Below are 21594 nucleotides of genomic sequence, written 5' to 3' on the forward strand. Positions count from 1 at the left end.
AGGCTGATCTGTAGGCTTTGTCACATATTGCCGGTGAGGAATGTGTTCTTGTTGCAGATTAAGGATGTGTCCAGTGAAGGCTTTCACTTGGTTGTCAACATCCCCCTGGAGAGAGCATTCCAGTCGGTGGTGGCGAGCTCAGAGCAAAGGGCTGGCCAATTACCTCTTTCCCATAGCCAGGTTGTGCGTGTGGACTCCTCACCTCGTTCTGTTGGGATCTTAAGTGTGGTAAAAACAGCCTTGTGGTCAGACGATCCAACGTACCCGAGGGGTTGACAAGTGACTATGCCTTCTGCCAGATCACTCACTACTGGGTCCAAGGGAGGAGCCAGAGATATGAGTAGGGAAATCAACAAAGTTTCTCATGTCAAACACTGCAAGAAGGTCATCAAAGTCCCTCTGTATAAGGTGCTGGTTGAGGTCACCAAGCAATTATAATATGTTGACAGTTGTGTTGTAGCAGAAGGGGAGTCAGTATTTTCCATTAGGAAGTTGATAGGGTCTGCATGTTGCCACTGAGGTCTGTACATTGCACATGCTAGTACAGAGGTACTAGTGTTTATACAGAGCTTGAAGAACATCATTTTCAAGATGTGTAGGGGTGGCAACATCTATGTGCTGGGCATGAACACTTTTAGAGAAGCACACAGCAACACCACCTCCTTGCCCTTGCCTGTCTCTTCTCATCCATGAGGTGTAGCCAGCAATTCTTGCAAAATTTTCTGAGTCCTGTCATCCAAAAATGTTTCAACTTAACAGCTATCATGTCAGGGACGTCAGTGTTCACAAAGCTATGTGTGAGCTCTCCAACATTAGTAATGAAACCTCTAATGTTGGCCGACAGGATGCTGATAGACTAACTCCTCATGATGAAGTGGTCAGCTTGAGGTGGTGGGTGTGTAGGGAATGTAAGGTGCCTGCCCTTGAGAGAGGTAGGGTACTGAGGCAGCTGCAGGGATGTAGGTCTGTGGTCTTGTATAAGGCCCAATCCCACCTGCTGGGCTGGGATAGGAGTAGCTGAGTGAGTGACGTGTGAGAGTGTTTACCAATTCAGAGATCCTGCTGGTTTGTTCTGAGAACAGGTCTCTAGGTCTCTCTCTCTTTCTCTCTCTCTCTCTCTCTCTCTCTCTCTCTCTCTCTCTCTCTCTCTTTCTCTCTCTCTTTCTCTCTCTCTCTCTCTCTCTCTCTCTCTCTCTCTCTCTCTCTCTCTCTCTCTCTCTCTCTCTCTCTCTCTCTCTCTCTCTCTCTCTCTCTCTCTCTCTCTCTCTCTCTCTCTCTCTCTCTCTCTCTCTCTCTCTCTCTCTCTCTCTCTCTCTCTCTCGCTCTCTCTCTCTCTCTCTCTCTCTCTCTCTCTCTCTCTCTCTCTCTCTCTCTCTCTCTCTCTCTCTCTCTCTCTCTCTCTCTCTCTCTCTCTCTCTCTCTCTCTCTCTCTCTCTCTCTCTCTCTCTCTCTCTCTTTCTTTCTCTCTCTCTCTCTCTCTCTCTCTCTCTCTCTCTCTCTCTCTCTCTCTCTCTCTCTCTCTCTCTCTCTCTCTCTCTCTCTCTCTCTCTCTCTCTCTCTCTCTCTCTATTCTTCTCTCTCTATTCTTCTCTCTCTCTCTTCTCTCTTTTCTCTCTCTCTTCTCTCTCTCTCTCTCTCTCTCTCTCTCTCTCTCTCTCTCTCTCTCTCTCTCTCTCTCTCTCTCTCCATCTTTCATCACCGTTCCTCCGTGTATCTCATACGTAACAACATTGTGCCGAATACATAACCAGTTCTGTGTGTTCTTGTATTACGTACAGTCTCCTTATAGCGAAATAATAACACTCGTAGCTGACTAGAATACTTATTGATTATTATTATTATTATTATTATTATTAGTAGTAGTAGTAGTAGTAGTAGTAGTAATAGTGTCGATTTTATTATTATTATTATTATTATTATTAGTAGTAGTAGTAGTAGTAGTGTCGATTTTATTATTATTATTATTATTATTATTATTATTATTAGTAGTAGTAGTAGTAGTAGTAATATTGATTTTATTATTATTATTATTATTATTATTATTATTATTATTATTATTATTATTATTATCATTCATTCAGCAGTGATCCGTAGTCCAAAGTTTCTTTTCCATTAACCTGTTATGTGCTCTTCAAGATACGTCTCATAGCAAAACAACTATTGAACGAATGATGGTGAATGTTCTTCCTTCTTGGGGGGATGAGCCTACGATGGTGAGAAACAGCAGCCAGTGTTGGTAAGCTCGCAGCTTTACCACCTTCAAACCCCCTGCCCGGGAACATGCTAAAGGTGGCCAACAAAAGCAGGCCAGTGCAAACCAAATGAAAAATAAAATGAAACCATAATAATTATCACCGTAGGTTAACATTCACTTCCAACCCCCTTCCCGGGGTGGGGGGGGGGGAGGGGGGGAGGGAGGGGTTATAATTGCAACCTTGATCGTTCCACAACGGCTGCAAATCATTTTTAATTAAAACGAGCCTAAAATAATTTGATTGAAAATTAATCTGCATTCAATAAATGTTGAAGGACAAAGTGTTTGGCTTTGTCGCTGATGCTCCTGCAATAATTGTCCTCAACATTTATGCAACACAACAGAAACACATTATATATAAGCATATATATACATACATATATATATATATATATATATATATATATATATATATATATATATATATATATATATATATATATGAACAACCACGAGGGGAGTTGAATGATAGTTCTAGGCCTTTCGTGTTGCAATCAACACATCAGGAGCTTGCAATGTTGCAGAAAAGAGGATGAAATCCGATCAAGCGCTTTCAGACAGAGGTTATTGCTTGTTGAAGACGCACAGTGCACTGCTGCCCGTGTACCTTGTTTACTCTGAAGAGTGGCACTCTGCCCGCTGAGTGCCGCAGTTAGGTTAAGATCTTTATTATGTACCCCATACCCAAGGTGTGGGCGGTAGTCAAAGGATTACAGAGGTACATAATGGGTCCAGGGACTGGACTGCAGAGTTACAGTGGTACTTATTTATACAACAAACACTTTCAAGATCCACTCTCACACTTATCTCTCTCTCTCTCTCTCTCTCTCTCTCTCTCTCTCTCTCTCTCTCTCTCTCTCTCTCTATTTGACCCACAAAAAGACCAAAACACTATAAAAACCCCACAAATCCAGGGGTACGGACCAAAGCCACGTTAAGCCGCATTTTCACACTGTAAGCTTCGCCTCTCCAAGTCTGAAAAGGATTTCGGTTCATACACATATTTATCATCGTTGTGCAGACGCGTTAGAATATGTAGCTGGTGGTGTTTTGTTGGTTAGGAACCCTGTGCCTCCTGACACGGGGTTCCTGACCCCTTTCAGTGGTTCAGCATCCTCTGTATACCCCAGATAAAGTCAGCATCCTTTCATCTACCCCAGAGGGGCTCACCATCCTCTGATCTACCCCAGATAAAGTCAGCATCCTTTCATCTACCCCAGAGGGGCTCACCATCCTCTGATCTACCCCAGATAAAGTCAGCATCCTTTCATCTACCCCAGAGGGGCTCACCATCCTCTGATCTACCCCAGATAAAGTCAGCATCCTTTCATCTACCCCAGAGGGGCTCACCATCCTCTGATCTACCCCAGATAAAGTCAGCATCCTTTCATCTACCCCAGAGGGGCTCACCATCCTCTGATCTACTACAGATAAAGTCAGCATCCTTTCATCTACCCCTGAGAGGCTCACCATCCTCTGATCTACCCCAGATATAGTCAGCATCCTTTCATCTACCCCTGAGAGGCTCACCATCCTCTGATCTACCCCATATATAGTCAGCATCCTTTCATCTACCCCAGAGGGGCTCACTATCCTCTGATCTACCCCAGATAAAGTCAGCATCCTTTCATCTACCCCTGAGAGGTTCACCACCCTCTGATCTAACCCAGATAAAGTCAGCATCCTTTCATCTACCCCAGAGGGGCTCACCATCCTCTGATCTACCCCAGATAAAGTCAGCATTCTTTGGTCTACCCCAGAGGGGCTCACTATCCTCTGATCTACTCCAGATATAGTCAACATCCTTTCATCTACCCCAGAGGGGCTCACCATCCTCTGATTTACCCCAGATAAAGTCAGCATCCTTTCATTTACCCCAGAGGGGCTCACCATCCTCTGATCTACCCCAGATAAAGTCAGCATCCTTTCATCTACCCCAGAGGGGCTCACCATCCTCTGATCTACCCCAGATAAAGTCAGCATCCTTTCATCTACCCCAGAGGGGCTCACCATCCTCTGATCTACCCCAGATATAGTCAGCATCCTTTCATCTACCCCAGAGGGGCTCACCATCCTCTGATCTACCCCAGATAAAGTCAGCATCCTTTCATCTACCCCAGAGGGGCTCACCATCCTATGATCTACCCCAGATATAGTCAGCATCCTTTCATCTACCCCAGAGGGGCTCACCATCCTATGATCTACCCCAGATATAGTCAGCATCCTTTCATCTACCCCAGAGGGGCTCGCCATCTTATGATCTACCCCAGATATAGTCAGCATCCTTTCATCTACCCCAGAGGGGCTCACCATCCTCTGATCTACCCCAGATAAAGTCAGCATTCTTTGGTCTACCCCAGAGGGGCTCACCATCCTCTGATCTACCCCAGATAAAGTCAGCATTCTTTGGTCTACCCCAGAGGGGCTCACTATCCTCTGATCTACCCCAGATATAGTCAGCATCCTTTCATCTACCCCAGAGGGGCTCAATATCCTCTGATCTACCCCAGATAAAGTCAGCATTCTTTGGTCTACCCCAGAGGGGCTCAATATCCTCTGATCTACCCCAGATAAAGTCAGCATCCTTTCATCTACCCCAGAGGGGCTCAATATCCCTCTGATCTACCCCAGATAAAGTCAGCATTCTTTGGTCTACCCCAGAGCTCAATATCCTCTCTGATCTACCCCAGATAAAGTCAGCATCCTTTCATCTACCCCAGAGGGGCTCAATATCCTCTGATCTACCCCAGATAAAGTCAGCATCCTTTCATCTACCCCAGAGGGGCTCACCATCCTCTGATCTACCCCAGATAAAGTCAGCATCCTTTCATCTACCCCAGAGGGGCTCACCATCCTCTGATCTACCCCAGATAAAGTCAGCATTCTTTGGTCTACCCCAGAGGGGCTCACCATCCTCTGATCTACCCCAGATAAAGTCAGCATTCTTTGGTCTACCCCAGAGGGGCTCACCATCCTCTGATCTACCCCAGATAAAGTCAGCATCCTTTCATCTACCCCAGAGGGGCTCACCATCCTCTGATCTACCCCAGATAAAGTCAGCATTCTTTGGTCTACCCCAGAGACTCACCATCCTCTGATCTACCCCAGATAAAGTCAGCATTCTTTGGTCTACCCCAGAGGGGCTCACCATCCTCTGATCTACCCCAGATAAAGTCAGCATCCTTTCATCTACCCCAGAGGGGCTCACCATCCTCTGATCTACCCCAGATAAAGTCAGCATCCTTTCATCTACCCCAGAGGGGCTCACCATCCTCTGATCTACCCCAGATAAAGTCAGCATCCTTTCATCTACCCCAGAGGGGCTCACCATCCTCTGATCTACCCCAGATAAAGTCAGCATCCTTTCATCTACCCCAGAGGGGCTCACCATCCTCTGATCTACCCCAGATAAAGTCAGCATCCTTTCATCTACCCCAGAGGGGCTCACCATCCTCTGATCTACCCCAGATAAAGTCAGCATTCTTTGGTCTACCCCAGAGGGGGCTCTCACCTCTCTGATCTACCCCAGATAAAGTCAGCATTCTTTGGTCTCCCCACCCCAGAGGGCTCACCATCCTCTGATCTACCCCAGATAAAGTCAGCATCCTTTCATCTACCCCAGAGAGCTCACCATCCTCTGATCTACCCCAGATAAAGTCAGCATTCTTTGGTCTACCCCAGAGGGGCTCACCATCCTCTGATCTACCCCAGATAAAGTCAGCATTCTTTGGTCTACCCCAGAGGGGCTCACCATCCTCTGATCTACCCCAGATAAAGTCAGCATCCTTTCATCTACCCCAGAGGGGCTCACCATCCTCTGATCTACCCCAGATAAAGTCAGCATTCTTTGGTCTACCCCAGATGGGTTCAGTATTCCCGTATCTACCGTAGATAGATTCAACATCCCATTTAAAAATGCAAAGGATTACCACGTAGTTATTTTCTAAGACGGTTCTAAATACAGGAAAACAAAATGACTATTAGCATTCAGATATACATAGCATATGTGTGTGTAAGTGTAAGTGTGTGTAAGTGTAAGTGTGTGTAAGTGTAAGTGTGTGTAAGTGTTAGGTATACATAAACACATATAACATATGTTTACGGTGATCCGGGAGGATACGGACGAGTGGAAATATTTAGAATTGTGTTTATTATCAATGTTAGAAGTAAATCTCTAGTTTTGTTCTCTGTAATATATAAATAAGAGTTACCTTTATTTCACAGCCTTTCCCAAATTTCACTTCCGTCACTGTTCCCTCTCTCTCTCTCTCTCTCTCTCTCTCTCTCTCTCTCTCTCTCTCTCTCTCTCTCCCTTCCGTCACTGTTCCCTCTCTCTCTCTCTCTCTCTCTCTCTCTCTCCCTTCCGTCACTGTTCCCTCTCTCTCTCTCTCCCTTCCGTCACTGTTCCCTCTCTCTCTCTCTCTCCCTTCCGTCACTGTTCCCTCTCTCTCTCTCTCTCCCTTCCGTCACTGTTCCCTCTCTCTCTCTCTCCCTTCCGTCACTGTTCCCTCTCTCTCTCTCTCCCTTCCGTCACTGTTCCCTCTCTCTCTCTCTCTCCCTTCCGTCACTGTTCCCTCTCTCTCTCTCTCCCTTCCGTCACTGTTCCCTCTCTCTCTCTCTCCCTTCCGTCACTGTTCCCTCTCTCTCTCTCTCTTCCGTCACTGTTCCATCTCTCTCTCCCTTCCGTCACTGTTCCCTCTCTCTCTCTCTCTCTCTCCCTTCCGTCACTGTTCCCTCTCTCTCTCTCTCTCTCTCCCCCTTCCGTCACTGTTCCCTCTCTCTCTCTCTCCCTTCCGTCACTGTTCCCTCTGTCTTCCATCATTGTTCCCTCTGTCTTCCATCACTGTTTCCTCTCTCTCTCTCTCTCTCTCTCTCTCTCTCTCTCTCTCTCTCTCTCTCTCTCTCTCTCTCTCCCTTCCGTCAATATTCCCTCTGTCTTCCATCACTGTTCCCTCTCTGTTCCCTTTGTCTTCCTTCACTGTTCCCTCTGTCTTCCTTCACTGTTCCCTCTGTCTTCCTTCACTGTTCCCTCTGCCTTCCGTCACTGTTCCCTCTGTCTTCTATCATTGTTCCCTCTGTCTTCCATCACTGTTCCCTCTCTCTCCCTTCCCTCACTGTTCCCCCTGTCTTCCTTCACTGTTCCCTCTGTCTTCCTTCACTGTTTTCTCTCCCGTCACTGTTCCCTCTGTCTTCCATCACTATTCCCTCTGTCTTCCTTCACTGTTCTCTCTCCCTTCCGTCACTGTTCCCTCTGTCTTCCGTCACTGTTCCCTCTGTCTTTCTTCACTGTTCCCTCTGTCTTCCTTTACTGTTCCCTCTGTCTTCCTTCACTGTTCCCTCTGTCTTCCGTCACTGTTCCCTCTGTCTTCCCTCACTGTTCCCTCTGTCTTCCTTCACTGTTCCCTCTGCCTTCCGTCACTGTTCCCTCTGTCTTCCATGATTGTTCCCTCTGTCTTCCATCACTGTTCCCTCTCTCCCTTCCCTCACTGTTCCCTCTGTCTTCCTTCGCTGTTCCCTCTGTCTTCCTTCACTGTTTTCTTTCCCTTCCGTCACTGTTCCCTATGTCTTCCATCACTATTCCCTCTGTCTTCCTTCACTGTTCTCTCTCCCTTCCGTCACTGTTCCCTCTGTCTTCCGTCACTGTTCTCTCTGTCTTCACTGTTCCCTCTGTCTTCCGTCTCTGTTCCCTCTGTCTTCCTTCACTGTTCCCTCTGTCTTCCGTCACTGTTCCCTCTTTCTTCACTGTTCCCTCTGTCTTCCGTCACTGTTCCCTCTGTCTTCCGTCACTGTTCCCTCTGTCTTCCATCACTGTTCCCTCTCTCTCCCTTCCCTCACTGTTCCCTCTGTCTTCCTTCACTGTTCCCTCTGTCTTCCATCACTGTTCCCTCTGTCTTCCTTCACTGTTCCCTCTGTCTTCCTTCACTGTTCCCTCTGTCTTCCTTCACTGTTCCCTCTGTCTTCCTTCACTGTTCTCTCTGTCTTCCTTCACTGTTCTCTCTCCCTTCCGTCACTGTTCCCTCTGTCTTCCGTCACTATTCCCTCTGTCTTCCTTCACTGTTCTCTCTCCCTTCCGTCACTGTTCCCTCTGTCTTCCTTCACTGTCCCTCTGTCTTCCTTCACTGTTCCCTCTGTCTTCCTTCACTGTTCCCTCTGTCTTCCTTCACTGTTCTCTCTGTCTTCCTTCACTGTTCTCTCTCCCATCCTTCACTATTCCCTCTGTCTTCCGTCACTATTCCCTCTGTCTTCCTTCACTGTTCTCTCTCCCTTCCGTCACTGTTCCCTCTGTCTTCCGTCACTGTTCCCTCTGTCTTTCTTCACTGTTCCCTCTGTCTTCCTTTACTGTTCCCTCTGTATTCCTTCACTGTTCCCTCTGTCTTTCTTCACTGTTCCCTCTGTCTTCCGTCACTGTTCCCTCTGTCTTCCTTCACTGTTCCCTCTGTCTTCCCTCACTGTTCCCTCTGTCTTCCTTCACTATTCCCTCTGTCTTCCTTCACTGTTCTCTCTCCCTTCCGTCACTGTTCCCTCTGTCTTCCGTCACTGTTCCCTCTGTCTTCACTGTTCCCTCTGTCTTCCTTCACTGTTCCCTCTGTCTTCCTTCACTGTTCCCTCTGTCTTCCATCACTGTTCTCTCTGTCTTCGCTGTTCCCTCTGTCTTCCGTCACTGTTCCCTCTGTCTTCCTTCACTGTTCCCTCTGTCTTTCCTCACTGTTCCCACTGTCTTCCTTCACTATTCCCTCTGTCTTCATTCACTGTTCTCTCTCCCTTCCGTCACTGTTCCCTCTGTCTTCCGCCACTGTTCCCTCTGTCTTCCCTCACTGTTCCCTCTGTCTTCCTTCACTGTTCCCTCTGTCTTCCTTCACTGTTCCCTCTGTCTTCCCTCACTGTTCCCTCTGTCTTCCTTCACTGTTCCCTCTGTCTTCCTTCACTGTTCCCTCTGTATTCCTTCACTATTCCCTCTGTCTTCCTTCACTGTTCTCTCTCCCTTCCGTCACTGTTCCCTCTGTCTTCCTTCAGTGTTCTCTCTGTCTTCCCTCACTGTTCCCTCTGTCTTCCTTCACTGTTCCCTCTGTCTTCCTTCACTGTTCCCTCTGTCTTCTATCACTGTTCCCTCTGTCTTCCGTCACTGTTCCCTCTGTCTTCCTTCACTGTTCCCTCTGTCTTCCCTCACTGTTTCCTCTGTCTTCCTTCACTATTCCCTCTGTCTTCCTTCACTGTTCTCTCTCCCTTCCGTCACTCTTCCCTCTGTCTTCCTTCACTGTTCCCTCTGTCTTCCCTCACTGTTCCCTCTGTCTTCCTTCACTGTTCCCTCTGTCTTCCTTCACTGTTCCCTCTGTCTTCCTTCACTGTTCCCTCTGTCTTCCTTCACTGTTCCCTCTCCCTTCCGTCGCTGTTCCCTCTGTCTTCCGTCACTGTTCCCTCTGTCTTCCTTCACTGTTCCCTCTGTCTTCCTTCACTGTTCCCTCTGTCTTCCATCACTGTTCCCTCTGTCTTCCATCACTGTTCCCTCTGTCTTCCATCACTGTTCCCTCTGTCTTCCTTCACTGTTCCCTCTGTCTTTCATCACTGTTTGCTCTGTCTCCTTCACTGTTCCCTCTGTCTTCCATCACTGTTCCCTCTGTCTCCTTCACTGTTCCCTCTGTCTTCCATCACTGTTACCTGTGTCTTCCATCACTGTTCCCTCTGTCTTCCATCACTGTTCCCTCTGTCTCCTTCACTGTTCCCTCTGTCTTCCGTCACTGTTCCCTCTGTCTTCCATCACTGTTCCCTCTGTCTTCCATCACTGTTCCCTCTGTCTTCCATCACTGTTCCCTCTGTCTTCCATCACTGTTCCCTCTGTCTTCCTTCACTGTTCCCTCTGTCTTCCATCACTGTTCTCTCTGTCTCCTTCACTTTTACCTCTGTCTTCCATCACTGTTCCCTCTGTCTCCTTCACTGTTCCCTCTGTCTTCCATCACTGTTCCCTCTGTCTTCCATCACTGTTCCCTCTGTCTTTCCTCACTGTTCCCTCTGTCTTCCATCACTGTTCCCTCTGTCTCCTTCACTGTTCCCTCTGTCTTCCATCACTGTTCCCTCTGTCTTCCATCACTGTTCCCTCTGTCTTCCATCACTGTTCACTCTGTCTTCCATCACTGTTCCCTCTGTCTTCCATCACTGTTCCCTCTGTCTTACATCACTGTTCCCTCTGTCTTTCATCACTGTTCCCTCTGTCTTCCATCACTGTTTCCTCTGTCTTCCTTCACTGTTCCCTCTGTCTTCCATCACTGTTCCCTCTGTCTCCTTCACTGTTCCCTCTGTCTTCCATCGCTGTTCCCTCTGTCTTCCATCACTGTTCCCTCTGTCTTCCATCACTGTTCCCTCTGTTTTCCATCACTGTTCCCTCTGTCTTCCACCACTGTTTCCTCTGTCTTCCTTCACTGTTCCCTCTGTCTTCCATCATTGTTCCCTGTCTCCTTCACTGTTCCCTCTGTCTTCCATCGCTGTTCCCTCTGTCTTCCATCACTGTTCCCTCTGTCTTCCATCACTGTTCCCTCTGTCTTCCATCACTGTTCCCTCTGTCTCCTTCACTGTTCCCTCTGTCTTCCTTCACTGTTCCCTCTGTCTTCCATCACTGTTCCCTCTGTCTTCTATCACTGTTCCCTCTGTCTTCCATCACTGTTCCCTCTGTCTCCTTCACTGTTCCCTCTGTCTCCTTCACTGTTCCCTCTGTCTTCCATCACTGTTCCCTCTGTCTTCCATCACTGTTCCCTCTGTCTTCCCTCACTGTTCCCTCTGTCTTCCATCACTGTTCCCTGTCTTCCATCACTGTTCCCTCTGTCTCCTTCACTGTTCCCTCTGTCTCCTTCACTGTTCCCTCTGTCTTCCATCACTGTTCCCTCTGTCTTCCCTGACTGTTCCCTCTGTCTTCCATCACTGTTCCCTCTGTCTTCCATCACTGTTCCCTCTGTCTTCCATCACTGTTCCCTCTGTCTTCCATCACTGTTCCCTCTGTCTTCCATCACTGTTCCCTCTGTCTTCCATCACTGTTCCCTCTGTCTTCCATCACTGTTTCCTCTGTCTTCCATCACTGTTTCCTCTGTCTTCCATCACTGTTCCCTCTGTCTTCCATCACTGTTTCCTCTGTCTTCCATCACTGTTTCCTCTGTCTTCCATCACTGTTCCCTCTGTCTTCCATCACTGTTCCCTCTGTCTTCCTTCACTGTTCCCTCTGTCTTCCATCACTGTTCCCTCTGTCTTCCATCACTGTTCCCTCTGTCTTCCATCACTGTTACCTGTGTCTTCCATCACTGTTCCCTCTGTCTTCCATCACTGTTCCCTCTGTCTCCTTCACTGTTCCCTCTGTCTTCCATCACTGTTCCCTCTGTCTTCCATCACTGTTCCCTCTGTCTTCCATCACTGTTCCCTCTGTCTTCCATCACTGTTCCCTCTGTCTTCCATCACTGTTCCCTCTGTCTTTCTTCACTGTTCCCTCTGTCTTCCATCACTGTTCTCTCTGTCTCCTTCACTGTTCCCTCTGTCTTCCATCACTGTTCCCTCTGTCTCCTTCACTGTTCCCTCTGTCTTCCATCACTGTTCCCTCTGTCTTCCATCACTGTTCCCTCTGTCTTTCCTCACTGTTCCCTCTGTCTTCCATCACTGTTCCCTCTGTCTCCTTCACTGTTCCCTCTGTCTTCCATCACTGTTCCCTCTGTCTTCCATCACTGTTCCCTCTGTCTTCCATCACTGTTCACTCTGTCTTCCATCACTGTTCCCTCTGTCTTCCATCACTGTTCCCTCTGTCTTACATCACTGTTCCCTCTGTCTTTCATCACTGTTCCCTCTGTCTTCCATCACTGTTTCCTCTGTCTTCCTTCACTGTTCCCTCTGTCTTCCATCACTGTTCCCTCTGTCTCCTTCACTGTTCCCTCTGTCTTCCATCGCTGTTCCCTCTGTCTTCCATCACTGTTCCCTCTGTCTTCCATCACTGTTCCCTCTGTTTTCCATCACTGTTCCCTCTGTCTTCCACCACTGTTTCCTCTGTCGTCCTTCACTGTTCCCTCTGTCTTCCATCACTGTTCCCTCTGTCTTCCATCACTGTTCCCTCTGTCTCCTTCACTGTTCCCTCTGTCTTCCATCGCTGTTCCCTCTGTCTTCCATCACTGTTCCCTCTGTCTTCCATCACTGTTCCCTCTGTCTTCCATCACTGTTCCCTCTGTCTCCTTCACTGTTCCCTCTGTCTTCCTTCACTGTTCCCTCTGTCTTCCATCACTGTTCCCTCTGTCTTCTATCACTGTTCCCTCTGTCTTCCATCACTGTTCCCTCTGTCTCCTTCACTGTTCCCTCTGTCTCCTTCACTGTTCCCTCTGTCTTCCATCACTGTTCCCTCTGTCTTCCCTCACTGTTCCCTCTGTCTTCCATCACTGTTCCCTCTGTCTTCCATCACTGTTCCCTCTGTCTTCCCTCACTGTTCCCTCTGTCTTCCATCACTGTTCCCTCTGTCTTCCATCACTGTTCCCTGTCTTCCATCACTGTTCCCTCTGTCTCCTTCACTGTTCCCTCTGTCTCCTTCACTGTTCCCTCTGTCTTCCATCACTGTTCCCTCTGTCTTCCCTGACTGTTCCCTCTGTCTTCCATCACTGTTCCCTCTGTCTTCCATCACTGTTCCCTCTGTCTTCCATCACTGTTCCCTCTGTCTTCCATCACTGTTCCCTCTGTCTTCCATCACTGTTCCCTCTGTCTTCCATCACTGTTCCCTCTGTCTTCCATCACTGTTTCCTCTGTCTTCCATCACTCTTTCCTCTGTCTTCCATCACTGTTCCCTCTGTCTTCCATCACTGTTTCCTCTGTCTTCCATCACTGTTTCCTCTGTCTTCCATCACTGTTCCCTCTGTCTTCCATCACTGTTCCCTCTGTCTTCCCTGACTGTTCCCTCTGTCTTCCATCACTGTTCCCTCTGTCTTCCATCACTGTTCCCTCTGTCTTCCATCACTGTTCCCTCTGTCTTCCATCACTGTTCCCTCTGTCTTCTATCACTGTTCCCTCTGTCTTCCATCACTGTTCCCTCTGTCTCCTTCACTGTTCCCTCTGTCTCCTTCACTGTTCCCTCTGTCTTCCATCACTGTTCCCTCTGTCTTCCCTCACTGTTCCCTCTGTCTTCCATCACTGTTCCCTCTGTCTTCCATCACTGTTCCCTCTGTCTTCCCTCACTGTTCCCTCTGTCTTCCATCACTGTTCCCTCTGTCTTCCATCACTGTTCCCTGTCTTCCATCACTGTTCCCTCTGTCTCCTTCACTGTTCCCTCTGTCTCCTTCACTGTTCCCTCTGTCTTCCATCACTGTTCCCTCTGTCTTCCCTGACTGTTCCCTCTGTCTTCCATCACTGTTCCCTCTGTCTTCCATCACTGTTCCCTCTGTCTTCCATCACTGTTCCCTCTGTCTTCCATCACTGTTCCCTCTGTCTTCCATCACTGTTCCCTCTGTCTTCCATCACTGTTCCCTCTGTCTTCCATCACTGTTTCCTCTGTCTTCCATCACTGTTTCCTCTGTCTTCCATCACTGTTCCCTCTGTCTTCCATCACTGTTCCCTCTGTCTTCCATCACTGTTTCCTCTGTCTTCCATCACTGTTCCCTCTGTCTTCCATCACTGTTCCCTCTGTTTTCCTTCACTGTTCCCTCTGTCTTCCATCACTGTTCCCTCTGTCTTCCATCACTGTTCCCTCTGTCTTCCTTCACTGTTCCCTCTGTCTTCCATCACTGTTCCCTCTGTCTTCCATCACTGTTCCCTCTGTCTTCTATCACTGTTCCCTCTGTCTTCGATCACTGTTCCCTCTGTCTTCCATCACTGTTTCCTCTGTCTTCCATCACTGTTTCCTCTGTCTTCCATCACTGTTCCCTCTGTCTTCCATCACTGTTCCCTCTGTCTTCCATCACTGTTCCCTCTGTCTTCCATCACTGTTCCCTCTGTCTTCCATCACTGTTTCCTCTGTCTTCCATCACTGTTCCCTCTGTCTCCTTCACTGTTCCCTCTGTCTTCCATCACTGTTCACTGTCTTCCATCACTGTTCACTGTCTTCCATCACTGTTCACTGTCTTCCATCACTGTTCCTTCTCTCTCCCTCACATAAATTTCCTCTCTTAAGTTATTTTCTTGAAGAATGTAAACTCTATCTTAATTATTTTTTCATTAAATTCATTCCCAGTCACCACATATGACCCACCAGGCTGTTTGCGGTGGCTGCTGGCGTCTCTGTGAGACACACACACACCAAGAGGAACATTTTTTTGCCATTTTACAAGTAATGGCGAGTCATGAGGGAGGAGGAGGAGGCTTCACAGGCTGGCAGCCTTCTGAAGTTAGCGCAGAGTAATGAGATTAATAATGTATCAGGAAGTTGTGGGCTGATGATGACTCGGGAGTTAGAAGGCAGCAGCAACAGTGTGGTTGATGTGACATCAACCTCACCTCATCAATCAATTGTTCATGATTAACGTCATCAACAACAGTGGTTAATGTGACATCAACCTCACGTCATCAATCAGTTGTTCATGATTAACGTCATCAACAACAGTGGTCAATGTGACATCAACCTCACGTCATCAATCAATTGTTCATGATTAACGTCATCAACAACAGTGGTTAATGTGACATCAACCTCACGTCATCAATCAGTTGTTCATGATTAACGTCATCAACAACAGTGGTTGATGTGACATCAACCTCACGTCATCAATCAATTGTTCATGATTAACGTCATCAACAACAGTGGTTAATGTGACATCAACCTCACGTCATCAATCAGTTGTTCATGATTAACGTCATCAACAACAGTGGTTAATGTGACATCAACCTCACGTCATCAATCAGTTGTTCATGATTAACGTCATCAACAACAGTGGTTAATGTGACATCAACCTCACGTCATCAATCAGTTGTTCATGATTAACGTCATCAACAACAGTGGTTAATGTGACATCAACCTCACGTCATCAATCAGTTGTTCATGATTAACGTCATCAACAACAGTGGTTAATGTGACATCAACCTCACGTCATCAATCAAGTGTTCATGATTAACGTCATCAACAACAGTGGTTAATGTGACATCAACCTCACGTCATCAATCAAGTGTTCATGATTAACGTCATCAACAACAGTGGTTAATGTGACATCAACCTCACGTCATCAATCAAGTGTTCATGATTAACGTCATCAACAACAGTGGTTAATGTGACATCAACCTCACGTCATCAATCAAGTGTTCATGATTAACGTCATCAACAACAGTGGTTAATGTGACATCAACCTCACGTCATCAATCAAGTGTTCATGATTAACGTCATCAACAACAGTGGTTAATGTGACATCAACCTCACGTCATCAATCAAGTGTTCATGATTAACGTCATCAACAACAGTGGTTAATGTGACATCAACCTCACGTCATCAATCAAGTGTTCATGATTAACGTCATCAACAACAGTGGTTAATGTGACATCAACCTCACGTCATCAATCAAGTGTTCATGATTAACGTCATCAACAACAGTGGTTAATGTGACATCAACCTCACGTCATCAATCAAGTGTTCATGATTAACGTCATCAACAACAGTGGTTAATGTGACATCAACCTCACGTCATCAATCAAGTGTTCATGATTAACGTCATCAACAACAGTGGTCAATGTGACATCAACCTCACGTCATCAATCAAGTGTTCATGATTAACGTCATCAACAACAGTGGTTAATGTGACATCAACCTCACGTCATCAATCAAGTGTTCATGATTAACGTCATCAACAACAGTGGTTAATGTGACATCAACCTCACGTCATCAATCAAGTGTTCATGATTAACGTCATCAACAACAGTGGTTAATGTGACATCAACCTCACGTCATCAATCAAGTGTTCATGATTAACGTCATCAACAACAGTGGTTAATGTGACATCAACCTCACGTCATCAATCAAGTGTTCATGATTAACGTCATCAACAACAGTGGTTAATGTGACATCAACCTCACGTCATCAATCAAGTGTTCATGATTAACGTCATCAACAACAGTGGTTAATGTGACATCAACCTCACGTCATCAATCAAGTGTTCATGATTAACGTCATCAACAACAGTGGTTAATGTGACATCAACCTCACGTCATCAATCAAGTGTTCATGATTAACGTCATCAACAACAGTGGTTAATGTGACATCAACCTCACGTCATCAATCAAGTGTTCATGATTAACGTCATCAACAACAGTGGTTAATGTGACATCAACCTCACGTCATCAATCAAGTGTTCATGATTAACGTCATCAACAACAGTGGTTAATGTGACATCAACCTCACGTCATCAATCAAGTGTTCATGATTAACGTCATCAACAACAGTGGTTAATGTGACATCAACCTCACGTCATCAATCAAGTGTTCATGATTAACGTCATCAACAACAGTGGTTAATGTGACATCAACCTCACGTCATCAATCAAGTGTTCATGATTAACGTCATCAACAACAGTGGTTAATGTGACATCAACCTCACGTCATCAATCAAGTGTTCATGATTAACGTCATCAACAACAGTGGTTAATGTGACATCAACCTCACGTCATCAATCAAGTGTTCATGATTAACGTCATCAACAACAGTGGTTAATGTGACATCAACCTCACGTCATCAATCAAGTGTTCATGATTAACGTCATCAACAACAGTGGTTAATGTGACATCAACCTCACGTCATCAATCAAGTGTTCATGATTAACGTCATCAACAACAGTGGTTAATGTGACATCAACCTCACGTCATCAATCAAGTGTTCATGATTAACGTCATCAACAACAGTGGTTAATGTGACATCAACCTCACGTCATCAATCAAGTGTTCATGATTAACGTCATCAACAACAGTGGTTAATGTGACATCAACCTCACGTCATCAATCAAGTGTTCATGATTAACGTCATCAACAACAGTGGTTAATGTGACATCAACCTCACGTCATCAATCAATTGTTCATGATTAACGTCATCAACAACAGTGGTTAATGTGACATCAACCTCACGTCATCAATCAATTGTTCATGATTAACGTCATCAACAACAGTGGTTAATGTGACATCAACCTCACGTCATCAATCAATTGTTCATGATTAACGTCATCAAGAACAGTGGTTAATGTGACATCAACCTCACGTCATCAATCAATTGTTCATGATTAACGTCATCAACAACAGTGGTTAATGTGACATCAACCTCACGTCATCAATCAATTGTTCATGATTAACGTCATCAACAACAGTGGTTAATGTGACATCAACCTCACGTCATCAATCAATTGTTCATGATTAACGTCATCAACAACAGTGGTTAATGTGACATCAACCTCACGTCATCAATCAATTGTTCATGATTAACGTCATCAACAACAGTGGTTAATGTGACATCAACCTCACGTCATCAATCAATTGTTCATGATTAACGTCATCAACAACAGTGGTTAATGTGACATCAACCTCACGTCATCAATCAATTGTTCATGATTAACGTCATCAACAACAGTGGTTAATGTGACATCAACCTCACGTCATCAATCAATTGTTCATGATTAACGTCATCAACAACAGTGGTTAATGTGACATCAACCTCACGTCATCAATCAATTGTTCATGATTAACGTCATCAACAACAGTGGTTAATGTGACATCAACCTCACGTCATCAATCAATTGTTCATGATTAACGTCATCAACAACAGTGGTTAATGTGACATCAACCTCACGTCATCAATCAGTTGTTCATGATTAACGTCATCAACAACAGTGGTTAATGTGACATCAACCTCACGTCATCAATCAGTTGTTCATGATTAACGTCATCAACAACAGTGGTTAATGTGACATCAACCTCACGTCATCAATCAGTTGTTCATGATTAACGTCATCAACAACAGTGGTTAATGTGACATCAACCTCACGTCATCAATCAATTGTTCATGATTAACGTCATCAACAACAGTGGTTAATGTGACATCAACCTCACGTCATCAATCAATTGTTCATGATTAACGTCATCAACAAGTGGTTAATGTGACATCAACCTCACGTCATCAATCAATTGTTCATGATTAACGTCATCAACAACAGTGGTTAATGTGACATCAACCTCACGTCATCAATCAATTGTTCATGATTAACGTCATCAACAACAGTGGTTAATGTGACATCAACTTCTCCTCAGTTTGTTGATGGTAACTGGTAAACAAAAGTACTTGGACAACATATCCAAAAAAAAAAAAAAATGTATATATGATCTTCCTTTCGTAATTCTTTGGGTGACAATACAAAACAACGAACTAGTTGGTTGGTTGGTCGGTTAAAAGGGAGGGGGGAAAGGGTTTGAAGCCTATCTACTACACGATAATCATTAAGGCTGAGTGGTAACCTGTTCACCACCAGACAAGAATAATTAGGGATTAAACTCAGCATATATATACACTGAAGAGATATATACCCCTCAGGGTGGATATATACCCCTCAGGGTGGATATACACCCCTCAGGGTGGATATACACCCCTCAGGGTGGATATACACCCCTCAGGGTGGATATACACCCCTCAGGGTGGATATACACCCCTCAGGGTGGATATACATCCCTCAGGGTGGATATACACCCCTCAGGGTGTATATACACCCCTCAGGGTGGATATACACCCCTCAGGGTGGATATACATCCCTCAGGGTGGATATACACCCCTCAGGGTGGATATACACCCCTCAGGGTGGATATACATCCCTCAGGGTGGATATACACCCCTCAGGGTGGATATACACCCCTCAGGGTGGATATACACCCCTCAGGGTGGATATACATCCCTCAGGGTGGATATACACCCCTCAGGGTGGATATACACCCCTCAGGGTGGATATACACCCCTCAGGGTGGATATACACCCCTCAGGGTGGATATACATCCCTCAGGGTGGATATACACCCCTCAGGGTGGATATACACCCCTCAGGGTGGATATACACCCCTCAGGGTGGATATACACCCCTCAGGGTGGATATACACCCCTCAGGGTGGATATACACCCCTCAGGGTGGATATACATCCCTCAGGGTGGATATACACCCCTCAGGGTGGATATACACCTCATGTTGAGTACAAAAACAGCATATAACAAGTTGAGTCCAAACACCGTTTTGCCAACAAAATTAATGAAAAAAAAAAACAGGTTTGCGGAAGAAGCTTTTATCGGGAGAACGTTTCGCTCTGTGCAGAGCTTGTGGATGTCAGCGAGTGGAGGAAAGCTCTGCAGAGAGGGAAACGTTGCGGGAGGCGAGAATTACCTGCTGGAGAAGGCGAGGGCGAGCTGGTCGATAGCTTCCAGGAAGGCGGTAGGGTCACCCTGCTCATCCTCGTAGCTGAACCCTGTAATAAAGATATACTTTATTAGACAGAATAAAAGTCACATTACCCTTTATTACCAAGGATAAAAGTTACAGTGCTGCGACTGAAAGATATCCTTTATTATCATAATAAAAATCACAATACCCTTTATTAGCCTAAATAAACGTCACAGGTACTACCCTCCTGTGGTAGTAGGTTGGTAGCTAGTAACCCTCCAGGGAGGTACTACCCTCCTGTGGTAGTAGGTTGGTAGCTAGTAACCATCCAGGGAGGTACTACCCTCCTGTGGTAGTAGGTTGGTAGCTAGTAACCCTCCAGGGAGGTACTACCCTCCTGTGGTAGTAGGTTGGTAGCTAGTAACCATCCAGGGAGGTACTACCCTCCTGTGGTAGTAGGTTGGTAGCTAGTAACCATCCAGGGAGGTACTACCCTCCTGTGGTAGTAGGTTGGTAGCTAGTAACCATCCAGGGAGGTACTACCCTCCTGTGGTAGTAGGTTGGTAGCTAGTAACCATCCAGGGAGGTACTACCCTCCTGTGGTAGTAGGTTGGTAGCTAGTAACCATCCAGGGAGGTACTACCCTCCTGTGGTAGTAGGTTGGTAGGTAGTAGCCATCCAGGGATGTACTACCCTCCTGTGGTAGTAGGTTGGTAGGTAGTAGCCATCCAGGGAGGTACTACCCTCCTGTGGTAGTAGGTTGGTAGGTAGTAGCCATCCAGGGAGGTACTACCCTCCTGTGGTAGTAGGTTGGTAGGTAGTAGCCATTCAGGGAGGTACTACCCTCCTGTGGTAGTAGGTTGGTAGGTAGTAGCCATCCAGGGAGGTACTACCCTCCTGTGGTAGTAGGTTGGTAGGTAGTAGCCATCCAGGGAGGTACTACCCTCCTGTGGTAGTAGGTTGGTAGGTAGTAACCATCCAGGGAGATACTACCCTCCTGTGGTAGTAGGTTGGTAGGTAGTAACCATCCAGGGAGGTACTACCCTCCTGTGGTAGTAGGTTGGTAGGTAGTAACCATCCAGGGAGGTACTACCCTCCTGTGGTAGTAGGTTGGTAGGTAGTAGCCATCCAGGGAGGTACTACCCTCCTGTGGTAGTAGGTTGGTAGGTAGTAACCATCCAGGGAGGTACTACCCTCCTGTGGTAGTAGGTTGGTAGGTACTAACCATCCAGGGAGGTACTACCCTCCTGTGGTAGTAGGTTGGTAGGTAGTAACCATCCAGGGAGGTACTACCCTCCTGTGGTAGTAGGTTGGTAGGTAGTAACCATCCAGGGAGGTACTATCCTCCTGTGGTAGTAGATTGGTAGGTAGTAACCATCCAGGGAGGTACTACCCTCCTGTGGTAGTAGGTTGGTAGGTAGTAACCATCCAGGGAGGTACTACCCTCCTGTGGTAGTAGGTTGGTAGGTAGTAACCATCCAGGGAGGTACTACCCTCCTGTGGTAGTAGGTTGGTAGCTAGTAACCATCCAGGGAGGTACTACCCTCCTGTGGTAGTAGGTTGGTAGGTAGTAACCATCCAGGGAGGCACTACCCTCCTGTGGTAGTAGGTTGGTAGCTAGTAACCATCCAGGGAGGTACTACCCTCCTGTGGTAGTAGGTTGGTAGGTAGTAACCATCCAGGGAGGCACTACCCTCCTGTGGTAGTAGGTTGGTAGCTAGTAACCATCCAGGGAGGTACTACCCTCCTGTGGTAGTAGGTTGGTAGGTAGTAACCATCCAGGGAGGCACTACCCTTCTGTTTAATACAACCATCCAGGGAGGTACTACCCTCCTGTCTAATACAACCATCCAGGGAGGTACTACCCTCCTGTCTAATTAGTGTGAAATGGAAATCTGCAATTTTTTTTTGTTTGTAGTGGCAGGATTAGTGATGTTTCGGTGTCATCATAAACACGTAAGATGACAGGTCAGTCCTGCAAACTTACCCTCACATTTATTACACACATAAATCTTCTTTCC

General features: G+C 46.4%; 1 protein-coding gene across 11 annotated transcripts in view; it reads right to left on the reverse strand.

Annotated features, from left to right (window-relative positions):
* LOC128704175 (rho GTPase-activating protein 45) overlaps positions 1 to 21594 on the reverse strand; it is a 525272-nt gene that overhangs the window by 179784 nt on the left and 323894 nt on the right. For all 11 annotated transcript variants that reach the window (XR_011393852.1, XR_011393853.1, XM_070099091.1 and 8 more), the window contains one exon: positions 19577 to 19658. Coding sequence is in view for 8 of the 11 variants with exons in the window: in XM_070099091.1 (XP_069955192.1) it covers positions 19577 to 19658 (82 nt within the window). In the remaining 3 variants the exon portion in view is untranslated. The remainder of the gene's footprint in view (positions 1 to 19576; positions 19659 to 21594) is intronic.

Source organism: Cherax quadricarinatus, chromosome 66 (assembly GCF_038502225.1).
Source record: "Cherax quadricarinatus isolate ZL_2023a chromosome 66, ASM3850222v1, whole genome shotgun sequence".
NCBI lineage: Eukaryota > Metazoa > Arthropoda > Malacostraca > Decapoda > Parastacidae > Cherax > Cherax quadricarinatus.